Source organism: Falco biarmicus, chromosome 4 (genome assembly GCF_023638135.1).
Source record: "Falco biarmicus isolate bFalBia1 chromosome 4, bFalBia1.pri, whole genome shotgun sequence".
Lineage (NCBI taxonomy): Eukaryota > Metazoa > Chordata > Aves > Falconiformes > Falconidae > Falco > Falco biarmicus.
In genome coordinates, this window is record NC_079291.1 from 55,827,260 (window position 1) to 55,854,590 (window position 27,331).

A 27,331-nucleotide genomic window follows, 5' to 3' on the forward strand; every position below is an offset into this window, starting at 1 on the left:
ATGCATATTTCTCACCTTCTTTCTGACAAGTACATTTTAAAAACAAGGCTAAACTGCAAGCAGTCAAACTTACTCCATTCCCAGGTCAAACAGAGTTGGAGAGGTGCTGTCTTCAGCTGGATTTATGGTATATTTGTGTGCTTGGAAGATGCTATGTGTTACCCAGCCACAGGTTGACCATTCAGGGAAGCGGCTGGATGGCAAAAGGAGTTACCCAGCAGAAGCTTAGTGTTGATGGGCTGGAGATTTTGTAGGCGTTAAGATTGTTGAAGAGAACTGTGATGCACTAATTTAACCTTCTGCTTAGCACGGACAGAGGAACTTTATCTTCTGATACCTGCAGACTGTCTTTATTCTACTGGGTGCTCTTCAGGCTTAAAATCTGTTCCAAGATAAGAGTCCACTTAAGCCTCTAAGATTGCTTAGCAGTCAGTAGAGCTGGAAACAGCACGGTCAGCTGAGGAGCGAAATGATACTGAGTATATCTGTTCCAAATCCTGCGGGGATACCCATGATGTGGCAGAGGCTGTTGCTACCGGTGGAAAGCTCTGCCGAAGGAATGGGACCAAGAAATCTGACTGTAAATGAAATGTAATACCCACACTGGTGTTTGAGTTGAAAACCATCTGCTTGAGCTCTCCAGCTAGTCCAGCGTGAGAAATTTGTGTGCTTCCAAGAGGAACTGTGGAGAAGTTGTGTCCTTTGTCTATAAGTGGAAGACGGAAATATAATTGGGAGACAGAGATCTTCCATCCTAGGATAATGAGTTGAGAGAATATAGCATTGGGAGAAAATACCTGGAAGGTACATGTGGCTGATGCAGATGAGACTTCTGAGAAAAAAAAATAAAATATTGTCAATCCTTAATCTCCAGCTAAGGATGCCCTGAGTTTGAGATTGCTGTGTCATGGTTTAACCCCAGCCGGTGACTCAGCCCCACGCAGCTGCTTGCTTGCTCCCCCCCACAGTGGGAGAGGGGAGAGGATTGCAAGGGTAAATGTGAGAAACCTGGTGGGTTGAGATAAAGACAGTTCGATAGGTAAAGCAAAAGCCACGCAAGCAAAGCAGAGCAAGGAATTCATTCGCCACTTCCCACTGCAGGCAGGTGCGCAGCCACCCCCGGGACAGCTGGGCTCCAGCACCAGTAACGGGGACTGGGGAAGACAAACGCCGTCACTGTGAATGTCCCCCTCTTCTTCTTCCCCAGCTTTATGTGCTGAGCATGACGTGGTACGGTATGGAATGTCCCCTTGGTCAGTGGGGGGCAGCTGTCCCACCCGTGTCCCCTCCCAGCTCCTTGTACCCCCCAGCCAGCGCTGGTGGGGTGGGGTGAGGAGCAGAGAAGCCCTCGGCTCTGTGTGAGGCTGCTGGGCAATAACGAAAACATCCCTCTGTTATCAACGCTGTTTCCAGCACAAATCCAAAACACAGCCCTGTAACAGCTACTGTGAAGAAAATCAACTTCTCTCAGCCAAAACCAGCTCACTGTTGTGCCCCAGAAAACATCTCGTGGATTCATCAGGCTTCCTTGTGTGTTGAAATGCATGAGAGTCACTTGCTTTCTAGCACTGCTGCGGCGTTCTTGCTGTCCCTTAGGCAAATGGTTTGTAAGGCGAGATTTCCCAAAAGTACTTGGTATTGACTCAGCCCTACTTCCAGAAGCCAAGGGAAATACCTTCTGAGGCACTTGGAAGCTGCTCCTGGAATTGCTCAGGTCTGTGGAGACTTCCACGTGTGCTTTGATCTTGCTGTCTGCTGCTCTTTGAAACAAAGATTTTGTGGAGATCAGATAGTTGGGCATTCCCAAAGACTTCTAACTTCTGTTCTGCAGAGCTGTCAGTATGTCTTGCCATTTTGCTGATTGTAGGAAGTGAAGGACTCCCATCCAACGCAACTGCAACCTGGGAAGATGCAGAGAGCATCCCTGGTGCAGCAGGTGGGGGGTTTGGTACAGATGAACTCAAGGCAGCGGCTTTCTGGTTTGCAGATTCTGCTACTTGACAAGCAAGGGGACACCGTGCAGAAGTCGATAGGGCAAGAATACGGGGGAAATTGGATGCAACCAGCAAGTCTTGGCACTGAAACACTGGGTGTGGGTGGGAAGGCATCCCTCCTGTGAGCACTGTGCTTTCCGAGTCCTCGAGTGACTTTGAGTCTCTGGGAAGGTGGGTCACTCCGTCCTTCAGCAGTGAAATCACATCCACGTGAGGCTTTTCTCCAGTGGCACAAACCTGCCTCACGCTGCTGCCAACAGCTCCTTGGATGCTGCGTTGGGAAGAGCTCTTTGGACTGCTGTTGTAATGCTCTCGCTCAACATACCCTGTGTTTGCCTACCCGGTTTAAAGTGTTACTAGTTCCTGAATAGAGCAACTATTTGCAGGAACTCATTAGGTTTCCTGGTCTTGAGCACTACAGCTTTTAAGAAGTAGCTGCTAAAGATGTGATCAGATGTGTTGTTGAAATTAAAATGCAATATGAATTTAACATTAAATAGCTGCTCCTAAATGGCTGCATGCATGTAGATATTCCTAATCTGGAGCGGAGATTAATTTTTAATCTGTTTTATTTCATTGCAGTATATCCACGAGGCTAAATTGAAACAAAACAATATTATTCCAGGATAAACATGCTTGCCTGCGGGTATTCAGGAGGAACGGGAGCCCTAACAGCTCTGCTGGAACAGCTCCGTGTGCGCACAAGCTGCAAACCAATTGCAGGCAGCAATTGTCTGCTGCGATTTTAAGAGGGAACCCATGATGTGGAAAATCCTTTGCAGCTGATATGTCAGTCATACCTGAGGATCAGCCAGGAGGGAGGGATAACAGCATGTTTGCTTCCTAGTTGAGGGCGAGAGGCTTGCAAAAAAACTCGAGTAAAGCTGGAAATAAGCTGCTGGGATTTAATGGGGAATTGCAGCGCGGCGTACAAGCAGTTGGAGAATAGGGAGTAAAAACACTTGAAAATAAGACAAGGAGCTCGTAGTCCTGATCTTGATCAGTGTCTTAAAAGCAGTAAGACTGATGAAAATTTCTTGCAAACCACCGTTTTCTGGGGTGCTGGCACAAGGCCCACTCAAAGTTGGCTGGCTCTGTGGGAGGTGTCTGTGGGAGCCGTTTGCACCAAGGGTCATCCAAGGGGAGGGGGAAATTTTCAAGGTGGTTCTGGGAACTCATTAAGCTAAAAAAAAAAAAAAAAAAAAATCTGTGGTGGGTATAAGTGGTCACTTATATTTTTGCCTTTTAACACGCCTGAGCCAGGCTCCCTTGCCCCCCCATCATCCCCTCCTCTCTTGGTGCTCTCCTGTGTGCGCAGCTCCAGATGTGCTGAACCAGATATGCTCCTCCCTGAGCCCTTCAGCCAGATTTTGGGGAGAGAAGTTCCTGGCTCGCAGCGGCTGAGGTGCGTTCGGGGTGCCCTCGTGCTGGCAGAGGTTTCCATGCCAGGCTGCCTCCTCGTCCTCTCCCTGCCTGTGCTGCTGGCGATGTGCCGGTGGTCCCTGGCAGGTTGGTTGGCCCCGGTGCCAGTGTCCTCGTACCCAGCACGGTCATTGCTGGGCAGGGTGGAGGGTTGAAAGGTGCTGGTGACACCCAGGGTATGTGGCCACGGGGCTTCTCTGGCCACCACGCTCTCCTGGGTCCTTTGGTTGGAAGCAGTGCAGGATGCCGTATTTTAATAAGGATGCCATAGTTCAATAATGCTTTCTTTTTCCTTCTTCTTCCCTCCCCCCCCTTTTATTTTCTCTTCCTACTTCTCTTTTCATGGGGGTTTGTGATGTTTTTCTGCTTCAGCTATTTATACATCCAGACAACCCTGCCTGCTAGTTCTGGTCCTTATTTTAGCACAGCCCAGCTCCTTCCTTTGAGGTTGCCCGCACTTGGTTTATTTTGTGATAAAACGAGCCCATCTCCACCCTGGCTTTACCTTTAAGGGCTGTGAGTTATCAGGGTTAAGAGCCATGGTATTTTTCTCTTAGTCATATAGAGATGCTCAAAGCCCTGGTGCTAAACGGTATCGATCTGAGCACTGGCTGCCCAGGGTTGTGGGTGCTTGTGGGAATTGGGTGAAACATCCCTTTGCTTTTTGGGTTTTTGTATAAAATGGTTTTGCAGAATGGAAGAAGCTCTACAAACTTACTTCCCTCTTCTGTTGCTTAAAAACCCAGAAACCCATCATTTCAAAAGGGTGACGAGGACAGGTACAGGGCTGCAGCTGAAATTGTGGGTGGTGGTACCAAAGCAGTGAGACACTGCAGGATCCTGGACCATCAAGAATCATTGCACCCCTGTGGCATCTTCTTGCCGTAGGGGAATGCTTGATTTCATCTTAGCAAAACCCGCTGGGTGGTTTGTGCTGGGATGGCGGCAGTGATACACGAGGCATACGCCTTGTATTTGATACTGTGCTGTTTCACCTCCGGTAGAAATCTGATGCTTTTTTCATCTAACTCCAACATCTTCTGCACTAAAATGGTTGATGATTAATGTGATTTTTTTTCCCCTAAACTCAGGGAAATCTCAGCAGAAGGTTGGAGCAGAGCAGGAAGCAGCAGCAAATGCCATCTCTCCCTCACAGGGAAAGATCCTTCTCCTTCCCTATTAGAAAATGAACAGTAATGAAATAATTCCTTTATAGTCATAGCTGGTCAGAAAAAACTTGCCTGTCTCAGGAGTCTTCTCGTGTTTGCTGAAAGTCTTTTTCAGGATGTGGAGCTCACTTTTCTTCTAGTTCAAGAAAATTACAACATTGCTGGGAGAGATGTAATAGTGTGTTGATGGGAAAGTGATCCGGGCGCTTTGGGTTTCTCTTGTATTAAACCTTACAGCAGGTTTACCTGCTGGAATCGAGAGGATTTAAAATGAAAGTGGAGACGTTCAAATGAAGATAGCATGCTGAGTCTGACGGTGATGGAAAGCAGCTGTAAAACATTAGGGATGGTAGCCTGAAATCTCAGGCAGTCAAATGAAAAGTGAAGATAGAAAGTTTCTCAAAGGTGTTTGCTTTAAAAAAACAAAACAAAACAAAACCCAAAAAACAAACCGATAAAAGTCTTGTGGAAGCAGTTTGGTGCTAACGCGTACCCAAAAGATTTAGCAATTCAAAGGAAGAAAATGATAAAAAATGAAATTAAAATTCCTTGTATTCTTTGAAAGGCAAGACACTCCTGCCTTAGAAGAAGCGCCATTGGCACGTGTGGTATGTTCTGAAATTGCTTGGGAGAGAATGTTGAACTGGGGGGGTGGGGAATGGAGGGAGAGACTAATTATATATAATCTTAAAATGAATTAGGTGATATAAATGTAATGAAAGCAAATCCTGTTCCTGGAGAGACTTTTCAGTTTGCATTTTGATATCCTAGGGCAATGGCATGTTGCTCTCTGACAGACAACCATTTGATTTGGAAATATGTGAATAATTGGGAAGTGGAACCTCTTTGAATTTGTTACTTTCCCCTCTAGCGTTTGAAGGACTAATTATAGGAAGAGCTGCAGAATGCCCTATGCGAGCATGCATGCAGCCAATTTGTTACTTTGCTGGTTGCATGAGTCACTGCACTGCATCCTGTGCTCTTTGATATGTGTCCTTGCTTAAAAAATTATATATTTATTTTATAGACAGAGTGATAAGCATGTTATACTCTGTCGGGGAAAAAAAAAGGTACAGCAGCTCAGTGGTAGAGGCAGGGGATGGGCGGGTGGTTGGGTAGGAATAAATACACGTGCGGCTGATGTGGAAAGTGATTGTCTGAAAGCTGAAGCATCTTGGCAAGGCTTGCACTGCCTGCTCGATTGAGAAGCATCACCCTATTTTAAGATTATTTTGAATTGGTTCTGAGGATCCTCCTGTCTGCAGTTCTCTGCTTACCAGCAGCCAGAGGCTGACACTGTGCTGGGCAGGAGGGACCACCTCCCCATGCCCAGCGTGGCCACTGCCAGTCCCCAGATGTCACGAGCAAAATCGATGTGACTGCCCCAAGCTCTCCAAAGGAGGAGAGGGGGTTAATCAGCTGCATGACTGTTCCAACACACTTGGTGTCATTTATCTTCTCTGCCTGTGCTCAGCCCCAGGATGGTGGGTTTGAAGGGGAGTTAGGGCCAGCACTGGGGCAGGAGACACCGAGTGTGAATAAAAATCCTTCGCAGTCTGGAAAATAACCAAGTGCTTTGCTGCGTGGAAGAGCTCACAAATCCTAATTTATAATACTTTATAAATGTATGAATATCTTAAAAATATATGAAGTCCTTCTCTCCCACTGAAGGTAACATTCGTGATGGGAGCCAAGCAACTGCTGGGTTGGGCTGTGCAGGGGGAGGAGAGAAGGGCACTGTGGAAGGTGATGGATATAAAGCCAAAAGCCTGTGTGTGAGATCTGCAGATCCCAGGCTGTGCTCAGCAGACCCGTTATATATAGTGTCTTACGTTAAGCTTTTGTTGTTTATGTAACACAGAAAGTTTGGGATCTTCTGACATAGATGAAGCAAGTATTCCTAGTGGCTCCCTCCTGACCCAGTGTATAACCTTGGCCTTGGAGCTGTGCCGCCTCCTCCGGCTCTCCCCACCTGTGATAACCGAGATAATGACATTTGCTGCTGTTGGAAAAGCAGCGCTGGCATGGAGAGCTGCAAAATAAACCGGGATGTTTCACCAGGCTAGGATGTGGGAGGCTGTGCTCAGGGTCTCAGCCAAGAGCTGATGCCTGAGTTTGCCTAAGACACGGTGCATCTTTTGTCTCCCCTTCTTTAGGCAATATCCTCTTTGGGGAGGGACTAGCGCAGTGAGGACCAGATGTACGTTAAGCCCTTGGGGCCATATTGAAATGCAAATGGAAATGAAATAGTGTATTACTTCCAACAGCAGTAATGGTGGTACAAAGATGAAAGCGCTGTGTTGGTAGATTGTGCATCAAAAGGGGATAGCTGGGTATCAGCCCTGACAATGCTTCATCCTGTTGGGAAACCTGCATGCCATGCAATGTTGTATTTGGGGGGTTGAGGTCATTGTTACACAGATTATTTAAGCCTGGATGCATTTTTAGCTGGACTTTGTCTAAAGAATAAACATAGCCAGGGCTGTTTTCCAGTCATCAGCTAAACAGCCAGATTGAGGGCTTGACTCGGTGATCCTTGCAAAACATTACTGGCTGTCTTAAAAAAAAAATTCCCAACACATTTTCCTTTTGAAAATATAATTGTGCATAAAGTGATACACATTATTTTTACTTTGCAAATTATTCTGGTGCCTGGACTGTGCTCTGCTTCTCACTTGTGTGTATGGTGCTGTGCTTCCTCTATGTATCCATGTATGCCTGAGGTGGCAACTTGGAGATGGAACTAGTCCTCTTCCAAGAATAAAAGAGCTTTATTATCTTCTTCTGAAAAAACAGTGGCCATAGGGACAGGGGTAGTATTTTTGCCATGCTAGGCACGTCTGGCTTGTATCTGGCTTGACTAACATAGTCCCTGTCCTGCTAGAAGAGCCTGTTGTAAACTGGGAGCTCCAGCACTTTCTGCCAGGCTTGTAGGTCTGTTCTTGCTTTTGATTCAATCTGTAGGACTGCTTTTTAGTAGAGACACCAGTATTGTTCAGATTTTGCAGTGAGATAGCTAATCCCCATTAGTTATCCCATGCTAGAAATGCACCTTTGATGGCAAGGAACACAATATGTTAATTCCTCGCTATGCTGAGATCAAAGCTGGTTGTGAGATGTCAGCCTGGCCCAGGGCTATGGTGACTTCTCCTTTCTGCTTAAGATTTTTCAAAACTGTGTAGTGGCTTGTGGATACTCAATCTGAGACATTCTGAGCATTTTTTATCCCCTCAAGAATCAGGCATCTTTTCAAGACAGCTTAGGTTGGCTACCCTGCATGAAAATCTACTCCCTTTGAAACTCTTGGCCCACAACTTCCAGAATACAGCTGGGCAGGCACGGCAGCTTCCTCTGCTTCAGTGTAAAGGTCACTTATGATGTGTTGTTAATGAATAATTATTACTGCATGCTTTCCTCTTTAAATGGCAGGGGCATCCTTGCTACATAAAACATTAAAAACTTGTTAAGGTGGAAAATACCGATGAACAGATGAAAACCGCATGCAAAATCCTAGCCCAGTGAGAAATGGTTGTAAGCATTGATCCGAAGGGGAGCGGGGACGCGCTCTGGCAGGGAGGAGTTTGTGGAGGTGTTGTGTCCTTCTCCAGCAGCTGTTGGCTCCAAATGGTATTTCTGGGCTTGGGGCAGTTGTTTGAAGGGGTTGGGTTCCTCAAATCCCAACATGAAAAGAAATGCAGACCGTCTGGATAGGTCAAATGGAAATCGAGCAATATTGTAGTTGATAATACACTGCATTTGGTTTTCCAGTAGCTGCTTGGATCTTGCAACATTTGAAGTATTTTAAAATTGCGTTTTCTAGTTTGAAGACATTTAGTATAGGAACTGGACAATGGCCAGACTGGGCCAGAACAAAAGCCCACCCAGCCTGGTGGCCTGACCCCATCTATTGCCAAAAGGTGCCTTGGAAGGAATGGCAGAACAAGCAAGTGCACGTGGTTCTTGAAAAATTATAGGGCATCTTCTGAGAAGGGGTTCCCCACATCACCTGCCCTTTTCATGAGGAACCACCTTCTCCAGGTTTGTTTTGAACCTGAATCTCACTAGCTGTGATCGTTTCACCCTTCCATCACTTGTTGTTCATCACTTCTTTCATCCTTCATCAGTTGTCTCAGCCTTGCAAAGCAGGGACCATCTTAAAGATGGATGAGATTGATCAACAATATTATTCTCCACTTTTAATTCAGCATGGAGAAGAACACATCTCTTAGTGCTCACCAGAGGTCCTGGGATAGCTAGAATAATAGGTTATGTTTCCTGGGGTTATGTTAGAGAAAATGAATCCTGTACTAGAGTATTTATGTTGAAAAGCTTGAACTGTGATGGGAAAAACTTGTACCCACGGGAATGAGTACCTGTTAGCGGTGGGCTGAAACTCTCTGTTGTCTTATCTTTGCTCAGACCTCAAAAAGAAAGATATAAGAGGTTGAGAGTTTCTCGTTCTTGTTTCTGCCTTGCCTGGGGCAGGTGTGTTCACCTGCTTGTTGGTGTAGAAGCAGATGGACAGTCCTGTGCTCTCCAGAAAGTTATCGAAAGGTTTGTTTGCTCTTCTCTGATAGCTGCAACACCTTACCAAAGTTCAGGAAAATTGGCTGAAGAGCACCAAGACCTGTGTGTTCAAACCTAGTGGGTAGCTTAGTGGTTTTATTGCTCAACTGGCTGCTGTCACAGTGAAACTTTTCACGTTGCCTTGGAATTTTTAATTATTTTATTTAGTGGAAAATGGAGTTTATTGGTGGTATGTCTTCCATTTCTGTTCCTGCTGATTAACGAGAGTGTACAGTACTGTCTCGTACAGTACCTTTTTATTAGAGAGGTGGGAGTAATTTTCACGCCTGTGTCCCTGCATATGTCTGAGCAGGGGGAGGCAGTGGGAAGATGGGTTCAGTGTTGCAGTTTGCTTATCTCTGTGTAGCTGCCAGACCTCTGTGTGTATGTTCCTGCAGGCACCTCTCTCATCTTACAACTCACACACACAAGTCATCATTGTATCTTGTTGATGAAGCTCTTGAGGAGAAAGGAAGGGGTTTGGCTGCAGCCAGAAGTGATCATGTGGCAGGTTATGGAGGGAATATTTGATTTTCTTGCAAAGTGGTTTAAACAAGGATGATTTGATCCTTGGTTTCCCTCTTACTGAAATCTGGAGGAGAAGGAAGAAGAAGAAAAGTGTCTTGAAGTTTTGAAATGGTTTGCTGTGTCAAGGTCTGATCTGTTCTCTGATATCAGGAAAGGTATCTCCACTGAGTGTCCAGGTTAGTAGGTGGAGGAGACACTTTCATTCATTTATCTTTCATCAGCCAAGCTGCTTTCAATCATTTATCAGTAGTCCTGGCTAACCGGGGAGGTCCCAGTTGACTGGAAGTTAGCAAATGTGATGCCCATCTATGAGAAGGGCCAGAAGGAGGATCCAGGGAACTACAGGTCTGTCAGCCTGACCTCGGTGCCACGGAAGGTTATGGAGCAGATAGGCTTGTGTACTATCACACGGCATGTACAGGACAACAGGGGATCAGGCCCAGCCAGCATGGGTTTATGAAAGGTGGGTCCTAATCAACGAACCTGATCTCCTTCTATGACAAGATGAGCAAGATGACCTACCTAGTGGCTGAGGGAAAGGCTGTGGATGGTGACTACCTAGACTTTAGTAAAGCTTTTGACACCATTTCCCACAGCATTCTCCCAGAGAAACTGGTGCTCATGGCTTGGATGGGTGTGCTGTACTCTGGGTAACAAACCGGCTGCACGGCCGGCCCCAAAGAGCAGTGGTGACTGGAGTGCCACCCAGCTGGCACCAGTCACGAGTGGTGTTCCCCAGCGCTCCGTGCTGGGGCCAGTCCCGTTTAATCTCTTTATCGATGACCTGGACAGGGGGATCGAGGGCACCCTCGGTCAGTTTGCAGATGGCACCGCGCTGGGGGGAGCACTGCCCTGCCGGGGGGCAGGGGGCTCTGCAGGGTCTGGGCAGGCCGGGCCGAGGGGCCGAGCGAGCTGTGTGAGGGTCACCCCAGCCCCGTGCCGGGCCCTGCCCGGGGGTCACACACAGCATCCCCCCGTGCTCGGCCTGGTCAGGCCGCCCCTCGAACCCTGTGTTCAGGGTTGGGCCCCTCGCTACAGGAGGGACACTGAGGGGCGGGAGCGTGTCCAGAGCCGGGCAGGGGCTGGGGAAGGGGCTGGGGCACAAGGCTGGTGGGGGGCGGCTGGGGGAACTGGGGGGGTTAGCCTGGAGCATAATAGGCTCAGGGGGGACCTTATCGCTCCCTACAAACTACCTGAAAGGAGGCTGTAGTGAGGTGGGTGTGGGTCTCTTTTCCCAAGTGACAAGTGATAGGACAGGAGGAAATGGCCACAGTTGCGCCAGAGGAGGTTTAGGTTGGATATTAAAATTTTGTTCACTGAAGAGGTGGTCAGGCATTGGAACAGGCTGCCCAGGGAGGTGGTTGAGTCACCATCCCTGGGGGTATTTAAAAGATGTGTAGGTGTGGTGCTTGGGGACATGTTTTAGCAGTGGACTTCTCAGTGCTGTGTTAACGGTTGGACTCGATGATCTTAAAGGTCTTTTCCAACCTAAATGATTGTATGATTTACAGAAACTGATTGCTTAGAAATTCAGCTAGATCTTGCATAGTGCTTCAGACCTCAATGTATGTTGATAGTCCTTTTTGTCTACAGGGAAACCAAAGTGTGGCAAGTCAGGAGGTGACTTGGAACAGTTAGTGGCCTTGTGGTGAAATCTGGATGCTGACTTTGGCAGCAGAGCAGTGTTGTGTGCTCTGGATCACAACTGGTAACGCTCAACATGATAAGAATCATCGGGGATCAAACGTCCTCTTGTCACCACAACAGTTGTGTAATCGAGGCTGACAACCATATACTGTTGTTTTTCTTTCAGCCACCCAACTGTCTCCATTATAGAATCACAGAGTGGTTTGGGTTGGGAGCGACCTTTAGAGATACCTAGTCAACCCCCCCTGCCATGGGCAGGGACATTTTCATGAGACCAGGTTGCTCAAAGCCCCGTCCAACCTAGCCTCGAACACTTGCGATGAGGTAGCATCCGCATCTTCTCTGGGCAACCTGTTCCAGTGTCTCAACCTCAACACAGGAGATTTTTTTTCTGTGTGTCCAAGCTAAACCTATCCTCTTTCCATGTAAAACCATTGTTCCTTGTCCTATCACTGCAGGCCTTGATAAAAAGCCTCTTCCCCATCTTCCTTGTAAGCCTCCTTTATACATTGAAAGACTGCAATAAGGTGTCCCTGGAACCTTCTCTTCTCTTGAGTTCTTGTTGCATTTCCAGTGATAAATCCCTCTAAATACTTCTGAAAGTGCCCAGAGAAGGGCACCACCATCTCCTTATTGTTGTACGTCAGAAACTGAATACATGGGTGCAGCATCAGAGATGGGGCTGGTGGAGATTCCCACCTATCTGGAGTTAGGAAATTGTCTAGGAGTACAGTACTGAATCTTAGAATATTACTTTATGTTGTTCTATGTAATATGGGAGCCTGGTCACCATGGAAACAGGCATCTAAATAGAAAGTTGAACTGAAAGGGAATGTACCCAGTTTCTGGGGTGGAGCTGTTGAGCTCATGTCATCCAGAAAGCTTGGACACGGATGGAGGGTAAGTGCTTCTCCTTCCATGGCATGTGCGCACTGTAGTCCAAAGTGGTTTAGTCTTCCTTATGGCTTGAGAAAACTATAAAACGCCAGGAAGCAGAAGACGTGTCCAAGAGCATGTGATTATTTTACTGTTTTCCGCCTCTGAAACAGTCAGAGTTTCAACTTTGTGGGACAGTCTGCTCAGGAATATTTTTATTTCAAAGTGGATTCCAGATGCTTGTGAGTGCATGTTATCAAGATGAAAGCTAATAGGTGACTTTATTTCCCCCCAGCCACCCGCCCACCCCCCTTTATATACTATCTCTTCAGCATCTCTTTTATAACTTGTCTTTAGAGAATCGCTGCAGTTATCCAGCCGTTTCTTCCGTGCCTTTCATTATTGTAACAGAAACAATCACTGGAAATTGCATGATGGTATTGGGTTGTGCTGTATTCCTTCCTCAGGTCGTTTGACGGGAGGTTTTTTTAATAGACCCAAAGGAGAAAGGTACATTTCTGTAAACATGAGAGAAGTCGTAGATGTGCTGTAGCCACTTGGGAGAAAACTCCATTGTAAAAGAGGCTTTTAAAATTGCTCATGTGGGATTTGCCATTAAGTGTGTAAAGACGAGAGAAATGGACTTCTGATTTGGCTGACAACTTGCTTCTCATTCTCGAAGAATTTTAGGAATGTCTTTACTTCCTTTTGGAGGGCTTAAGGCTAGTGTGTGATTGCAAGGGCTAGAGAGTTGCTTTTCTTCCTGCCTCACTTCTCTTTCAGCCTAGGTTTAGCTGCCTTCCCGTGCTTTGACTGAAGTTTGTTAACTCTTGAAATACCAGTGTATGCAGAGAAAGAGGCTTTTAAATGTCAGCGGTTTCTTCTTTTGCAAAACCTGACTGATCTGAAGATCTAGGATGTCATGTAAAAGGTGTTGCTTGCTTCAAGGAGTTATCAGGTATTTTCACACGTTGTGCTGTGGGTTGAACTGAGGAAACTGACTGGGATGTAGTAACCCATGCTTATCCTTCATCACTGTAACAGTGGCTATAAACTCTGCTAGCACTTGTTTGTGCACTGTGCTTCGATCGTATTCTTACCCTTTGAGCTAAAATACACCAGGGTGTCAGAGCATCAGTGATTGTTCATGCGCTGGGGAATACAGGTCAGACTGGCAGCAAAGATTTGCATGTCTTATTCTCTAGGAAATGGAGAAATATGGGAATTTTGTCATACTGTATTTTGTATAATATGCAAATGGTCTTTGCCCAGAAGGGCTTAATTACCTGTCAGTAGATTGAACCCTTGAGCAAGCTGTAGGGTGCCATGAGCTTTGCTGCGACTCGGGGCTCTATGTAAAGAGCTGGGCAAGCATCCCCGACGTGGTCCCATAGTATTTCTTCTTGCTGAAACCCTTCGTTCCTCAGAAGCAAAAGTTTGGGTTTCTCAGGTGAATAAAGTAGAGCCCCTAGTTTGTTTCAGCCATCAATCACCCATTGTCACAGGGGAACTGAGGTCTGAATTCACACATCTGGTAAGATGTTCTGCCTGCCACTGCCTCCCCTTCAGCTGGCTGGCGAGGAGAAGCTCAGTGCCTGTAAAGCTACGGAATAACAGGAAGGTAATCTTAGAAACCTAATTTCTAGATAGAGGGAATCTTCTACTGACAGAGTTATCAAATTTAATTCTTCCCTGAGTTTCCCACTTGCTCATGTAATCTGCTGATTAAGTGAGTCATCTCTACAGTGTATTTGAATTTTGGTCAATGGAGTTTAAAATGGTGATTTTGAACCCTGTCCCACAGTTCAGAGTGAGTATGCTTTTTTATTTCCTTTTTAGCTCTGTCCTGCTGAGAAAACTGGCCAACTCTGAGCTTTGATTATTCAAGTGGAAGAGGGTGACAAGAAGACAAACAAACACCATTTAGTTCTTGGGGGCATGCTTTCCTGATGCTTGACCTTTTGGACTTCCAACATCTTCTTGTCCATTTACATGCATTACAGTTTTTCCAATTACCAGTGAATTAAATTTGGAATTGTGGTATTTGGAAATGTCAAGCAGAATCAATAGAAAAGCACTTGGGGCCCAATCTTAGTAGACTCAGCACATTTTAAAGCATATTTGAAATGTCCCTGCTGATAAATCTCAGAGGACCACGTGTAGATTATGAATTGAGGTGCTGCTGTTTGGGTACTGAAGCTGTCTGTGGCTTGCCAGGTGTGCTGTGGTGTGTTAGACACACATCAGTCTCTCCCTGGAGAAGACCTTCGCAATCAGGAGCTCTGAAAAGCATTTCTGCTGGTGGCAGCAGCATGGGAAGGCGAGGATGGTGGGATGTAGCAGGGATGGTGGGATGTAGCAGGCACACATAAAAGAGCCGGGAAAGGTACCGCCAAATTGCTGTTCCTTAAATCTCCGTAGTCCACAAGGAGATGCTCCCGTATCCTCAGCCCTTTGCCTGGAAGGAAATTTCTTTGTAGGCTTGCTTTGAAAGCTTTTCAAAACTTCACTGTGTGTGGGGAAAATATTTATGAACATACGTGATTTCACTTCCTCCTCCCATGCTCTTTGGAGACCTCACGCTGGCTGCTGAGGAGAGCAGGAGAGAACAAATGATTATGTTTTAAATGCTATTTCAGAATTTCTTGCATATTGTACTTAGTGATTTGTGGCATCTGGTCAAAATCTGCCCTCTATTTTTGATTTTCAGGAGTGTAGCTGGAAATATCTTCATTTGTAATTAAACTCTAATACTTTCTGTCACTGAGGCTACGAAGTTTGGCGGCTGAAACAACCTTCTCAGTAGCTTGTTTGCACAGTGCTTAGCCCACAAGGGTCCATTTTTCATGCCAGAAAGCAGCCGTTCCTGTTATGAGCCAAATAAATGGGCTGCTTAATGTTTTTATAAATGCACACCTCAAATTTTTAAAAAAAGAAATTCTAAATAACTGTGTGCTTGTTTGAAAACTCGTGGTCTAGGGAGAAAACACAACCTCTCCTCTCTGGAAATCCTGTATGGAGCCAGGCATTTTCTTGGCATGGTGGTACAAAGGAAGCCAGGAGATGTCTCCTAACAAGTAGGGAGGGTGGCGGAGCAGTTGGCACTTACCTGCTACGTTTGTGGCAGAGGTCCTGCACGAGGTGGCATTCTTGGGGATGGTCACACATGGATAGAGAGCAGCTCAGCATCTTGGGAAGTTTGGATGCGCAGTCTGCAGTTTCACATGTTCCCCACCCTGTGCCACGTGGAGGCAGGCGGTTGGTGGCAGTGCCCTTTTTGGATGCGTAACTTTGTGTTCATCGAGGCTGACTTGATTTTGTTTCTGTTCTCTTGGGTGCAGCGGAGGAGTGTGTATCTGTATTAAGAAAAAAAAAAAAAGAGAAATTAGGCGGTTTTTTGGTGTTATTACTAATCCAGTTTGAGCTCTGCTGTCCAAATTGCCTCGTTTGTGACCCAAAGTGCATTTAAACATGAACTGCAGAAGCACCACGGCATTAAATGGTTTTGATTGATCTCCCTGATGGTTTTATTAAAGAACTAAAACGTTTTTTGGGGAGACAGATACAGTTAGTGATGCAAAGGGAGAAATCTAATTACATTTTGGCTTTGTCCTTAACTGAAATGCTATAAAATAGGATTTTTCTAATGGATAACTAAAATGATCTCTTCTTTAAATAAAATATAGAAATGACCAGCTGAGTTCAAGTCAAAAATGCTCAGCTTCCAAAAATTGATTAACTGCTGGCAACGTTTCTGTCCTGCCACACACCAGTCCAGCCAGTGACCTGGCCAAACCTCCATGGATTGCTCTGCCTGGCCAGAGGAATGATTTACTAAACCTTTTCCTGAGTGATCCTCCCCTTTAGGCCAAGAGATTAATCTCATCAGCAATCTGTGTGTGTGTGTGCATGTGTGTGTGTGTGTGTACACTCAGTATTTCACTACATTGAATAATGCTGTCATCTCACTCAGCTCCATCTTCCTGAACAGGAATCTGCCTGGTTTTATGGACTTGTAAGGAGCTGGGATGCTGCATGTCTCTTCTCCAAATCCTTCTCCTATCCACCCTATCTGACTTAAAATACCAGGGAAATTATTCAGAAGAATTAAAACCTTTATTGCATCCTTTCCCTGAGCTGGCAGTAATGACTCTTTAAACATGCTCCCTGTATTTTACAAAACAGGTTTTACTAGCAGTTTGGGGGAAAATTCTAATAAAGATCTAAGTTATTTTGAATAATTTCCTTCTTATCTTTTACTGATTTAAGCCCAAGTTAAAAAAGAGATATATGATGGGGGGTGGGGGTGGGGATGGGGGGGGGGGGTTTGCTACACAGATGTCCGTGGAAGCTGTGAAGCATGAGTCATGGTGTGAATATAGAAGCCCTGAGTTGTCATCCCTGGTGAGCAGAGAGGATGTATTTCTTAATATTAAAGTTCCTTTTTTAATTTTAAAAGAAAATGACTTAAAGCCTCCTGTCCTTTTGAGACTGGTTGTCAATGGCATCATTGCAGGTTACCATGGCAATATATGCTGAGATAATAGATTAACAGCCATTGATTGACTAGAAAACTTAGAGCTCTTTTATCGTGGGATATGCCAAATGTATTGACAGAAAACAAAATTCAAAGTAATATCTTCCCTTGACGTTACACCGTTGCTGTTCTCAGTGCTGCAGGGGCCTGGTTTTACCTGATCTGGCTCAAGAACCAAAATATTTTGCAATAGTCGATGCTGTACCAGGTGTTTGGGTTTTTTAATTAGCCAGGGCAGTGCCCATCCCTGCATCCAGCTGGCTGGAAGGGGCAAGCCTTGGGTGTTTAATTATTCTGTGGCTAGATGTATGCTGGCCACAGACATCCCCAAAGGTGGGGTGAAGTTTGGGCTTGAGAAAGGGGCTTTGCAGAGTCAAGGGGGCTTGTCTGTGTTATATATGGGGCTCTGCCATTCCAAGGCTTTTGTGGAGGAACAGGGGATGCAAGCAAGGAGTCTTTAAATCCTCGTGTGCAGTTATGTATTTAACCACAGATGTCATCACTAGTTTGATGCTTTGCCTAAAAACGTATTTAGACCCTATTATTTAAGTACAGCAGGAATGAAATCACCCCGCTTGGGGAATAAGTGCTGGAGCAACACTTACTAATTGTGGATTCATTGTCGGCTCTGTAGAGATGCAACTGGCTGGTCTCTCTGGAGCAACATTTTCCAAACTTTCCCAGTCGTAAGCCTTTCTTTGGCTTAATTTTGGGATCTGGAATGCTAGCAATAACTATTACAATTGCTTCAGTTTGCAGTCCTGCACATAACTTCTGGGCAGGTGTCTGGGAGAGGGAGAGCTGGGGGACAGCAGCCCTCTTTTCCTGCCTTTCCCTCCCCTCCCAGTGTGCTCTACACATGCTTGGATCGTGGTCCCCCCACTGAAGGATGTGCCAAGATGCAGCCCTGTGTTTGAAGGCGGCTGTTTTAGCATCCCCGCAGGTGCTGAGCAATGGGAAGGGGCGGGTGTGAGCTGGCGCCGGAGTAGCTCATCCCAGCAGATGCTGAGCTGCAAGGTGAGCGCCCAGCAGCCTCTTATTTCCCAGCTCTGCTCAACCATGCTGCAGTTTGAGGGATAGCTCTTGAAAACAAACCCAAACCTCAAACAAAGGGCCCGACTTTCATAATCACACATGCAAGAATGCATCCACAGTTGCTTAATTGCTACATGCAATTACCCTCCAAATTAGAGGGCAATTACCCCAATTCAGTGTACAATCTCTGTCATTTTATATTATAAAATTACATGTACAAATAGCTATATAGGGACATAACTAAGTGTTTGCAAATAACTTCAGTTGCATACACAGTTTCATATATAAAGCCCGGTGGTTTTGACAGTTAGGCAAAGAGACTGTCTGGTAAATCACTCAGTGTTTATGCAGACTATTTTGACACGTCCCATCTTTTTGTATATACTTTCATTTTAGCTTTTAAAAAGGGGACAAGCAGAGATAAAGAGCTGAGATTTACAGCAGCCTTCAGCCTTGGGGAAGATATTCCCCATGTATCTAATTATGAGTTAGGAGCCCAGCAACTGCTAACACCTAGACCCAGAGTTGCTACACTGGATCTTGGCTATAATTTAGCAGCTGTTGGATAATGACACAGCCTCAGTGATCTGTCAGCAGCTCCAAATTAGAAGAGCAGAGTTTAGTCTCAGATCGGCAGCAAGGTCCCATGCCTCAGCAGGCTGAAGTCCTTCAGTTCAAGAGGACCCATTTTAATGAGCTCCCTCTCTGCCTTGCAACTCCCAAGTAGAGGAGAGAGGTCTTCCTGTGTCGCATGGCGTTTCAAGTGCTCTTCCCATCGTTACCTGCCTCAGATAGGTGCTGGGGGTCTTGCTCAGCAAAAACCTAGCGATGCTTCAGTCATTTGGAGCAGAAAATCAACCCGAGGGAATGGGCGTGACGATGGTTTCTCAGGACCACGGTAAAAATGTTGATTTCCACCCCAAAAATGGGTGGTGGTGGGTAGCCTTCCTCTGCCTTCATGATGCGTTGGGAGTTATTTCAGCTTGGTGGTATTTTGCATAAAGGTATTTCTGCGCGGCTTTTGTTTGAGGAAGGTGTCGGGAGAAGCCACATTGCGTCATCCCCGAAGTGCTGGGTGGATGCAGTGGGATGCAAGAAACCCATCTGCTCCTGGAAAGCCTAATTCTGCCTTAGACTTTGATTTCAAACAGGACTTCAGACTTTATTCCTTAAATGACTGTTTATGGATTGTGGTATTAAAATGTTTACTGTTTTTGTCTGGCTGCTACCATGAGGCTCTTTTCGATGGAGAAAACTGGGGCTGGTAGCAGGCTGCGCTGCTGGAGATGCCATGCTCCTGCCCGGCATGCGTGCTCATGCTTTGCTTGCTCAGCGTTTTCTGCAAAGCGCTGCCAGTGCAGTGAGGCGGTTCTGCCTGCAGTAGTTTGTGCAGGCAATCGTCCAGCCGTGGTGGAAACATCTCCCCTGCAAAATGTCTATGTGTGGGGAGGGCCAGCAGATCCACCTGTGTTTGTACCTCTTGCCTGTACCTATTGGGAATCTCTGCTGGATAGGAAACAGCTTTTTTTTCTAACTTTTGCTTTGTGGCTGGCGGAGTAGGGTTAGGCAGGAGGGTAATGGGAGCCCAGTGAATTAAACCAAGTTCCGACAGCCATCTTCAAACACTGGCTTAGCAAATCTTTTATATCTCGTTGCGCCCAACTCCTGTTGACTTTCTGCCAAAAGCTTAGCAGCTCCCTGGTGTGTTTATTTTCCATCCTGTATGAGCAGGGTGTCCTTACCAGGCAATGCCACCGAATGAAGGGTGTCAGGAGTTTGCCGACCACTTACTGACGCTGGTATGCAGGAGACAGCAAGAGCGTTGGGGGGAGGGGAGGGCAGAGCCAGTGGGACACAGCCCCTTTAGTCCTTCTCAAGCTGTGGTTTGTTACTGCATCCAAAGGCTTTTGTTTCAGGAAAGGCTTTTTTTGGCCAAAATTAATCCTGTCTCCTCTTTCGGTTGTGCAGGTTTGGTTCAACATCTGCCTTTGAGCCAGGTTGTGCTGCTGGGCGTTGAGGGAAGCCCACTCAAGTCCAGCCCAACCCTTGTTGCGCTAATGCATCAGCTGTGTCCAGTGGAAGGAGACAAGCGCTTCCTGCAGCCGTTTTGGGGCAATACCCTCTGCTTTTTCTTGCAGCTTGAAATGAGAAGCAGGACATGGTTGATCTGTGTCTCTCTCACCTGTGTCACTCGGCAGAAGTGTCCAGCTCAGTGTTTCTTACAGACCTGCAGTGGTTTTGGGGGAATGGGTCCTTATGTATCCATTGCCTAAGGAGGGAGGAGGAGGCAGGAGAAACTACATGGCTTCCCAGAGATGTAGGAGCAGAGCTCCAATTTCCTCCTCTTAGTCATCACCACCCCACCTTTCTCCCTCCAAGGGACAAAACCCTGTTTCAGTTCCCCCTCCTTCCATTCAGTTGAGAGTTTTAACATAGCAAGTGCAGGTAAAGCAGTTAGCTACAAACTTTGGTCTCTGTGTGATCCATTACAGAGGCAAGGTACGAGTGTTTCTCGATGAGCTAAAGCAGCAGGTAAATTAATACCCAAGTCTTGGAGTCATGCCTCTTCCTGCTGAGACCATCTTGGGCACAAACAGAAGGGCTTCTCGCAGTTCTGAGCACCCAGCGGGATGAGGGTCCTCACCAAACAGCTTTTTAAAAGGGTCTGGAAGCAGGTAGCAAACACGCAGGTTTCAAAAGTGTCTCCTTAATGCAAGCATCCTTAGGAGCTGTCTTAAGGAAAGCATACATACATTTAGTCATCCAAAACTTTATACATGCTTTTATTCAACTAATCTAAACTTTGACAGCAGGGGAAAAACTGTGAAAGGCCTTTTTCCTGGCACGGTTGCTGTTTGCAGAGTTGGGTTTGCATGTTTGCAAGCAGATCTTAGTCTTCAGCTGAAACTTGTTCCAGAAAAGACAACTGTCTTGGGGGAAGGGAGCCTGGGCTCAGCGCAGGATTTAGCAGCCTCAGTTTGCTGGTCCCACAGCTGATACAGCTCCTGTTTCACATCTTTTTAACATTCCCTTTTCAAAGCAGAGTGGAAACATCAAATCTCACCACAGCTTTGTGCATTGCATTGGCCTTCATTGCAGGTGGAAGAAAACAGAGTCTACATAATATTGCTCGAGGTTACAGATGGAGGTGGCTGAGCCAGGATTAGATTTTGGGGCCGCTTCCCAGGCAAATGGCTCATTAAACCTTCCTGCTCTCCAGGAGATGGGGTTGGGGAGGGAGAGGAAATTTCCATCTAGAGCAAAAGCGAGATTGGGTTTGGAATGATGGAAATGATATTACAAAATGTATTTCAAGGGCTGGACCAGAAGGCGATAGTGAGTTATTAGCTATGAAGTATCAGCTGGAAGCCATGTGAAGTATTAGAACGAAGCTAAGATATTTATTCATTCCTTTATAAATAAAAAGATATCGCTCTCCCTGCACACAAGGCAGTGTTCCTTCGCTTTCCTGCTGTTTTAACCAGTATTTAGGAAAAATGCTTAATCTGCCCTAACAAAGTGTGGTGTAAGTATCAAGAGAACAAATACCAAGGCTTTAATGAGGAGCGTCAATATTGACACAGTTCTGTGTTAAGGGATATCGGGAGGTTGTTTTTATTATAGTAAGCAACTTGTCAGAGGAAAACTCAAATGTAGCTTTGCAAGTGCCGATAAAACCTGCAGGTGCTATTGAAATTGAGCTCTTGTTCATGTGTGCTGTCAATATAATTTCTAGTTTCAGAAGTCAGCTTTATGACTTTCTCATACCCCTCTTCCCTTGCAGTCTCTCCCACGATGCAGATTAAACATTCCTCCCCAAAAGAGTTATTGAAGGATGGAGCACCTCTTCAACTTGCGAAGAGATCTTCCTAGTCTGATGAGTTTGTGCCGTACCATGAAAATTGCCCACTGCTGATTCCAGGTGTTGGTATCAGAGCAGGCTGGACACGGCTCCCCTAGCTTGTGCATAAGCTATGGTTTCTCCTGCAACCTTCTTGCAGTTCCACTTCTGCTTTGTGGCAGATCATTTGCACTCCTTGCGTGGCATGTGTTGGCAGCAGAAGGTTGTTTTTCTACAGATCAGGCTACACTGAATAGTTTGAACGCAATCTCTGGCTCAAGCACCATCTTTAACGGGCTCTCTGTGCACTGCAAAATTGGAGGTGAATCCTGCTGTGAGGTAACAGCGTGCAGACTTGGCAACTTGTGGAGTTGCAGGCTGTGGAAAGGCAGATCAGGCTTCTCCCAGCTTCCTGCTCCCTTGGGACAAGTCATTTAATCTTGGCATGTTGGATCTTCAGTTGGAAGTAATACTCCCTTCCATAGCTGGGTGTTGTCAGGGTACTTACATCAGTAGTGGGTGGGTGTTCAGGTGTGGAAACGATGAAGCTACGGAAGGTATCCGGGGCCTGGAGCTGGTGCCTGTGCTCATGCTGGTGTTTTTTCTCTGCTGGCTGTAAGCCACTTGCTGCTCAGCATCTTACGAAGGCTGAATTGCATTACTTTGTAGAGGCCTTTCAGAACTGGCTGGTTTGCCATGTTGAGTGGGAATCACAAGCTGGGTTGCAGTTATATCATGCAGACATGGCCCTGACTGCCTTAATCTCAACGTTAAAGGTTGTGTCGCCTTTGGAGAAGATAAAGAGTCGTGAAAGTACTGCAAATTTTTCCAGCCAGAAATTTAGTTCTGTGCTTTGCAAAGGTCTGGCTATTCTGGGAGCGCAGCAGTTTCATTTCACCATCCTGTGGGACCCATTCATGTTTTTTACTTAGTTGTCAACACATTTTATTGGGCTACCTATATTTTTCATGATTGCAGTCCAGAAAAATAACAGCCAGGTCTGACCTTGCCTTAGGTTGGGTAATCCGGAAGAGAGATGGCTGCAGGGCATCTCAGGTTTTACAAAGTCAAAAGCTTCATGGTACCTTTTCTGATTGTCTGCTTATGCCATGTGTTTGTTTCATTCTTCTTCTCATTTTAAACTAATCCTCAAAATGCCATAAAGCAGAATATTTCCAAATGGAGATAGGATTTCTAAGGCTTAGGACAAAACAAGCCATCTGTGTTTCCTTGCTTGATTCCAGTTTTAACTGAAGTGTCTGTAATCGTGTTTCAGTTCTGTGCCGTGGTGTCTATGGGGGAATTGTTTCACTTGAGGCAGCAGGAGGTCCTTGGTCCTTTGATACCAGGTTCTAAAGGAGGGAAGATGCACAGGCTGCGGAGACTCTTTGTTTCGGGTGGCCACATGTCTGGGGTGGTGAGAGCTGTTTGAGGAACAGTTGCATTTTGCTGAAGGTCTTGTTTGAGCGGAGAGGCAGTGTGAGCTGTGTCAACTGCAGCTAAAACCATGCCATTTATTCTATGGAGACTTATCCAAATAAGACTGAACTGGGATCTAAGTGTGGAACAGGCACTGGTCTGGCCCTCCTCAGCAGGATGGATATAATCTATTCTCAGTTACATCCTATACACATGAGAAACCGTTTGTTTTTAGGTGGTGTTTCTCAAAATAGTGGTGGAGAGAGAGGGCAACTCCATTGTGTGACACCCCAGCAAGCGGCATGTAGCACCCTGGGAGGTTGTCTTGCTTAAACAGGGTTTTTGTGGCTACAAGGTAACTGGGTGTGGGTTGCCTCGTACATCCCCCCATGTCAGGGCCCTGTGGTTGAAGCACTGGCCAGAGGAGACCTGGGGGTTGGGTCTCAGCTGGGCTTTTGACTTCACCATGGGCTCAAATTGTAAGCCTGTGCAAACCTGTGCTCTCTGTTCTCCATCTCACATCAGCAAAGAATAACCTTCAACACCATGCTGAAGCTCACTTTGATGAGCTGCTTAGTTCCCAGGAGGCAAATGTATGCATCACCTAAAGCATAGCCACCTGGAGATGTGTCTCCTGGGATCTGTTTCTGATTTTGCTTGAACATACTTGGGGTTTGAATTTTGCTTTAGGACCAGGCCATGGAGAGGCTGAGACAAGGGAATGCATTTACTACAATGCCAACTGGGAGCTGGAAAAGACCAACCAGAGTGGCGTGGAGCGCTGCGAGGGGGAGAAGGACAAGCGGCTCCACTGCTACGCCTCCTGGAGAAACAACTCGGGCTCCATCGAGCTGGTGAAGAAAGGCTGCTGGTTAGATGACTTCAACTGTTATGACAGGTAATAGCCTAACTGGTTTTCTGAATCCAGGTTTAATTGTTCCTCTAAGTGCAAAGGCTCATGATATTTGCATCAGGAAAAGAAAGCCAAGTCCAAGTCAGTCAGCCCATTCATCCCCTATAATTACTTCTGTTGCTAATGCAGGTCTCAGAATTGTCACTTTTCTGCGTTGACGTTCTAAATAGAAGCTGCAAAAGGTACTTTTAGGGTTTTTTGTTGTGGGTTTGGTTGTGGTGGTTGGTTTTTTTTTTCCTTAGCAAAGCTTTGATAGTTCTGGCATGCATTGAAAAACCTGTCCTGTATCATCAAATGAAAAGCAATATGTTCTTCCAAGAGCGTTTGGCGATACAAAGGAAAACTTGGAATCATTTGGAGCTTTCTAGAAAAGCACAGATATCTGGGGGTGGTTAGAGGTTGAGATATCCTGGCGTTGTGATGTTGCAAAAAGTTTCACTGTTCTTTGGCTGAGTTAAGACGGGCCAAGAGAAAGAGTGGGGCAGCAAAAGCAACAGGTGTGGTTGTGTGTCGCTGCCTGTAGCAAGCTGAAAAGGAGCAAGGTTTTGTAGCATGAAGACTCCAACCTCATTAAATGGCTGGGAAAATAAACTAGTTTTTTCTCATTTCCCTTGATGGAACTCTACAGAGGGGAAAAGAATTACAGCTAAAGAAAATAGCCCTCTGAAGTTTCACGGTTAGAAAGGGTAGTGTTCAGTAGCTCTAGACTTACTGTTTCTGTTAAAAAAAACAAACATGCCAATGAGCAACCAAGCCACCCAAACCCAGCCCTTTCAGTAAGGATTAACAGAACATAAAATTCAAGGATTTCACCTGATAAAACACCAGTATAGGTTGATCACACCTTTGTCCAATTCCCAGCTGAGCATCTTTGTAGCTTCTAATTCCAAACATTTTAGGACATCATGACCTAAACCCTGGGTCTGAAGCTGGGACTAGATTTATTCCCATGGGTGGAGAGTTTTCTCCCTTTGGCACTGTATGCTATCCCTACTTTTGTGTCCGTTGTCTTAGCTTTTCCCAAGTGTGAGTCGTTCCTCATCTTCATTCTATTCTTAGCCCCGGGGTTGCTTTCCCACCACACCTATTCCCTTGCCAGTTGCGTAGCCAAGCTCTATATATAGTTAAATTTTTATTCTTTCCCGATAAATCAATCCTCCTTGGCCCATTAGTCATCTTAATGCTGATCCTTCTGAGAACAGAAGGTCACTCTCGTTTCCTACTTCCAAGCAGAAGTGTTTACTGTAAACAGATTTCTCCTTTCAATGCCTGCTCTCGTATACAGTGACACTTGTATTGTCACTGAGTGTCTCTGCTCAGGGATGTAGTGGTTCTTAAACTTTGTCATAATGTGTTGCTCTGTTAAAATGGTAAAAAGTTTCCAGGGCTCCTCACAAGCCTTTTTGCAGCCCCAGGGTAGAGCATCCATTATCCTGCAGGCTGATTCTTCAAAGACACAGTTCCAGGGCAAAGCTAAAAGATCTTCTGAGAATTAACAAACAGTACAAGTGTTGAAAGCAACATTTGAAATAAAGGTTAGCTTTAATTAAATAAAGGCTGTTTAAATGCAGTCTTCCCCCCCCCCCCCCCCCCCCCCCCTTCCCTGAGTGCCCTCTGCAGTCTTTCATACAGGTAGTGTTGCATCCCAAGACAGGAAAAATGGCTAAAAAGATGATTTTTCAATTGATGCTGCTGTGCTGACGCCCTTTTTGTCTCTATCTTCAGCATCTTTGGATACCGGACTCCTGGGTGCAGCCTTGGGAGATGCATCTGTACCTATCTCTGCAAAAGTGTCCCCTGGATGCAGGGCACGGTCCTGTTATTCCAGGCTGCAGCTCCCCTTGGAGCACAGGCAGCACATGCTGCTACGTGCCAGATGCTACCTCCTTGTTGCTGGAAGATGAAAAATGCAGGAGTGCAAGGGTTGGGATGCTGAGGGTGATGGCTCCTTACTCTGTTCTGTATCTTAAGGAAACAAGAACGTGGCACATGTATATTTAAGGTTATAGGAAAAGGTAGTGTTTAAGAATCGACTTGTGTGCTCTTTGTTTATTTACACAGCCCCACCAGAGAGATTGTGTTCACGTTCCCTTGAAGAGCACGTGTACTGCTATGAAACGTGCCCTCAGTGCCATAGAAAAATGTGTCATTCTCTCCCACTGTCTCATTTGTAATATTTGCTAAGTATAACATGTCATGTGTACCTGGATGGCTGCCCTGAGCGCACACCAACTCAAAGACAGGGATAATGAATTGCAGATGTGGAGCAGGCTGTTTTCACTCATTAGCTTGATTTCTTAACCAACAGATTTAGCAAAGGATGTGTTTTCTATTGAAGACTCCAATACTGATGCTGTTAAATCCAAAGGGCTTGTTATCTGATTTCACGAAAAAGCATCTGGAAACATTGCTTAACTTGTTAAATCTTTGTTCATTTGAATAAGTCAAATAGCTGCTTTTTTTGCTTTGAAGTTTAAAAAAATAAAAGCCTGAAAAACAAACCAAGCGTTTCCCAGCTGAGACCTTGCAGGAGACATTTTGGCTATAGCCACTTTCCCCCCCCCAAAAGGAGTAAAGCACTGAAAACTACCCCGTGTTATGACTGAAGAGAGCTCTTTCTTCTCGTGGCAGTATGTCAGTGATACCACAGAAAGGGAGGCTTGGCATGGGTTCATAAATGAGTAATAATGTCAAACACATATGATTGTTTTGCTACTTCCTCCGAGTGGTCAAAGGAAGGAAGTTATGCATATAATTTAGCTGGGCTTCAGGAAATAGTTTGATACAGTTCTCTGCGGAGAGCAGCTCTGCAACCCTCGTAACTAAAAGCAGAGGGTAATGTAGCAAAAGGTGGCAGGGAAGGGAAGCAGACATTGAAGAAAGAGAAAGAAATGACTGCTAGAGCAGTGCAGAAATCACTGCACGGCTCTTTTGGCATTGATCTGTGGGAGAGGGAGGATGTGTGAAAGTGGAGTTGGTCTGATCCGTGGAAGTCCCCTAACACCTTGCACAGTGTAGAAGGAAACCTCAGTGCTGAGGAGGCTGTAGCGCTACCTGGATAACAGGCAAATACAAAAAAAATGAGAGCTGCAACCTGTTTTTCTTAAAGGCTTTCATGCAGGAATAACTTTTTTAAAGGAGGAGGTAGCATTTGAAAATTAAACTTAAAAAAAACCACAACCCAAACCTGCAGCCTCCCTCCTGCCTGCAGTGGGACCGTTGCTGCTGGTGTTCGATGCCCTTCTAGCACGTAGAGTTAGCGATGCTCAAGGCGGTGAGAGCAGTCCTCGCTCAGCCCTCATCTTATGTACTTTATGGCACAGTCTTTAACTGCATGATCAAATACTCCTCTCCACTGACAGCATACATACAGGCTGTGAGAAT

At 45.8% G+C, this 27,331-nt stretch overlaps 1 protein-coding gene across 1 annotated transcript in view; it reads left to right on the top strand.

Moving 5' to 3' along the window:
* ACVR2B (activin A receptor type 2B) overlaps positions 1–27,331 on the top strand; it is a 108,277-nt gene that overhangs the window by 56,084 nt on the left and 24,862 nt on the right. Inside the window, exon 2 of the mRNA XM_056337618.1 lies at positions 23,725–23,932. Coding sequence (XP_056193593.1) covers positions 23,725–23,932 — 208 coding nt within the window. The remainder of the gene's footprint in view (positions 1–23,724; positions 23,933–27,331) is intronic.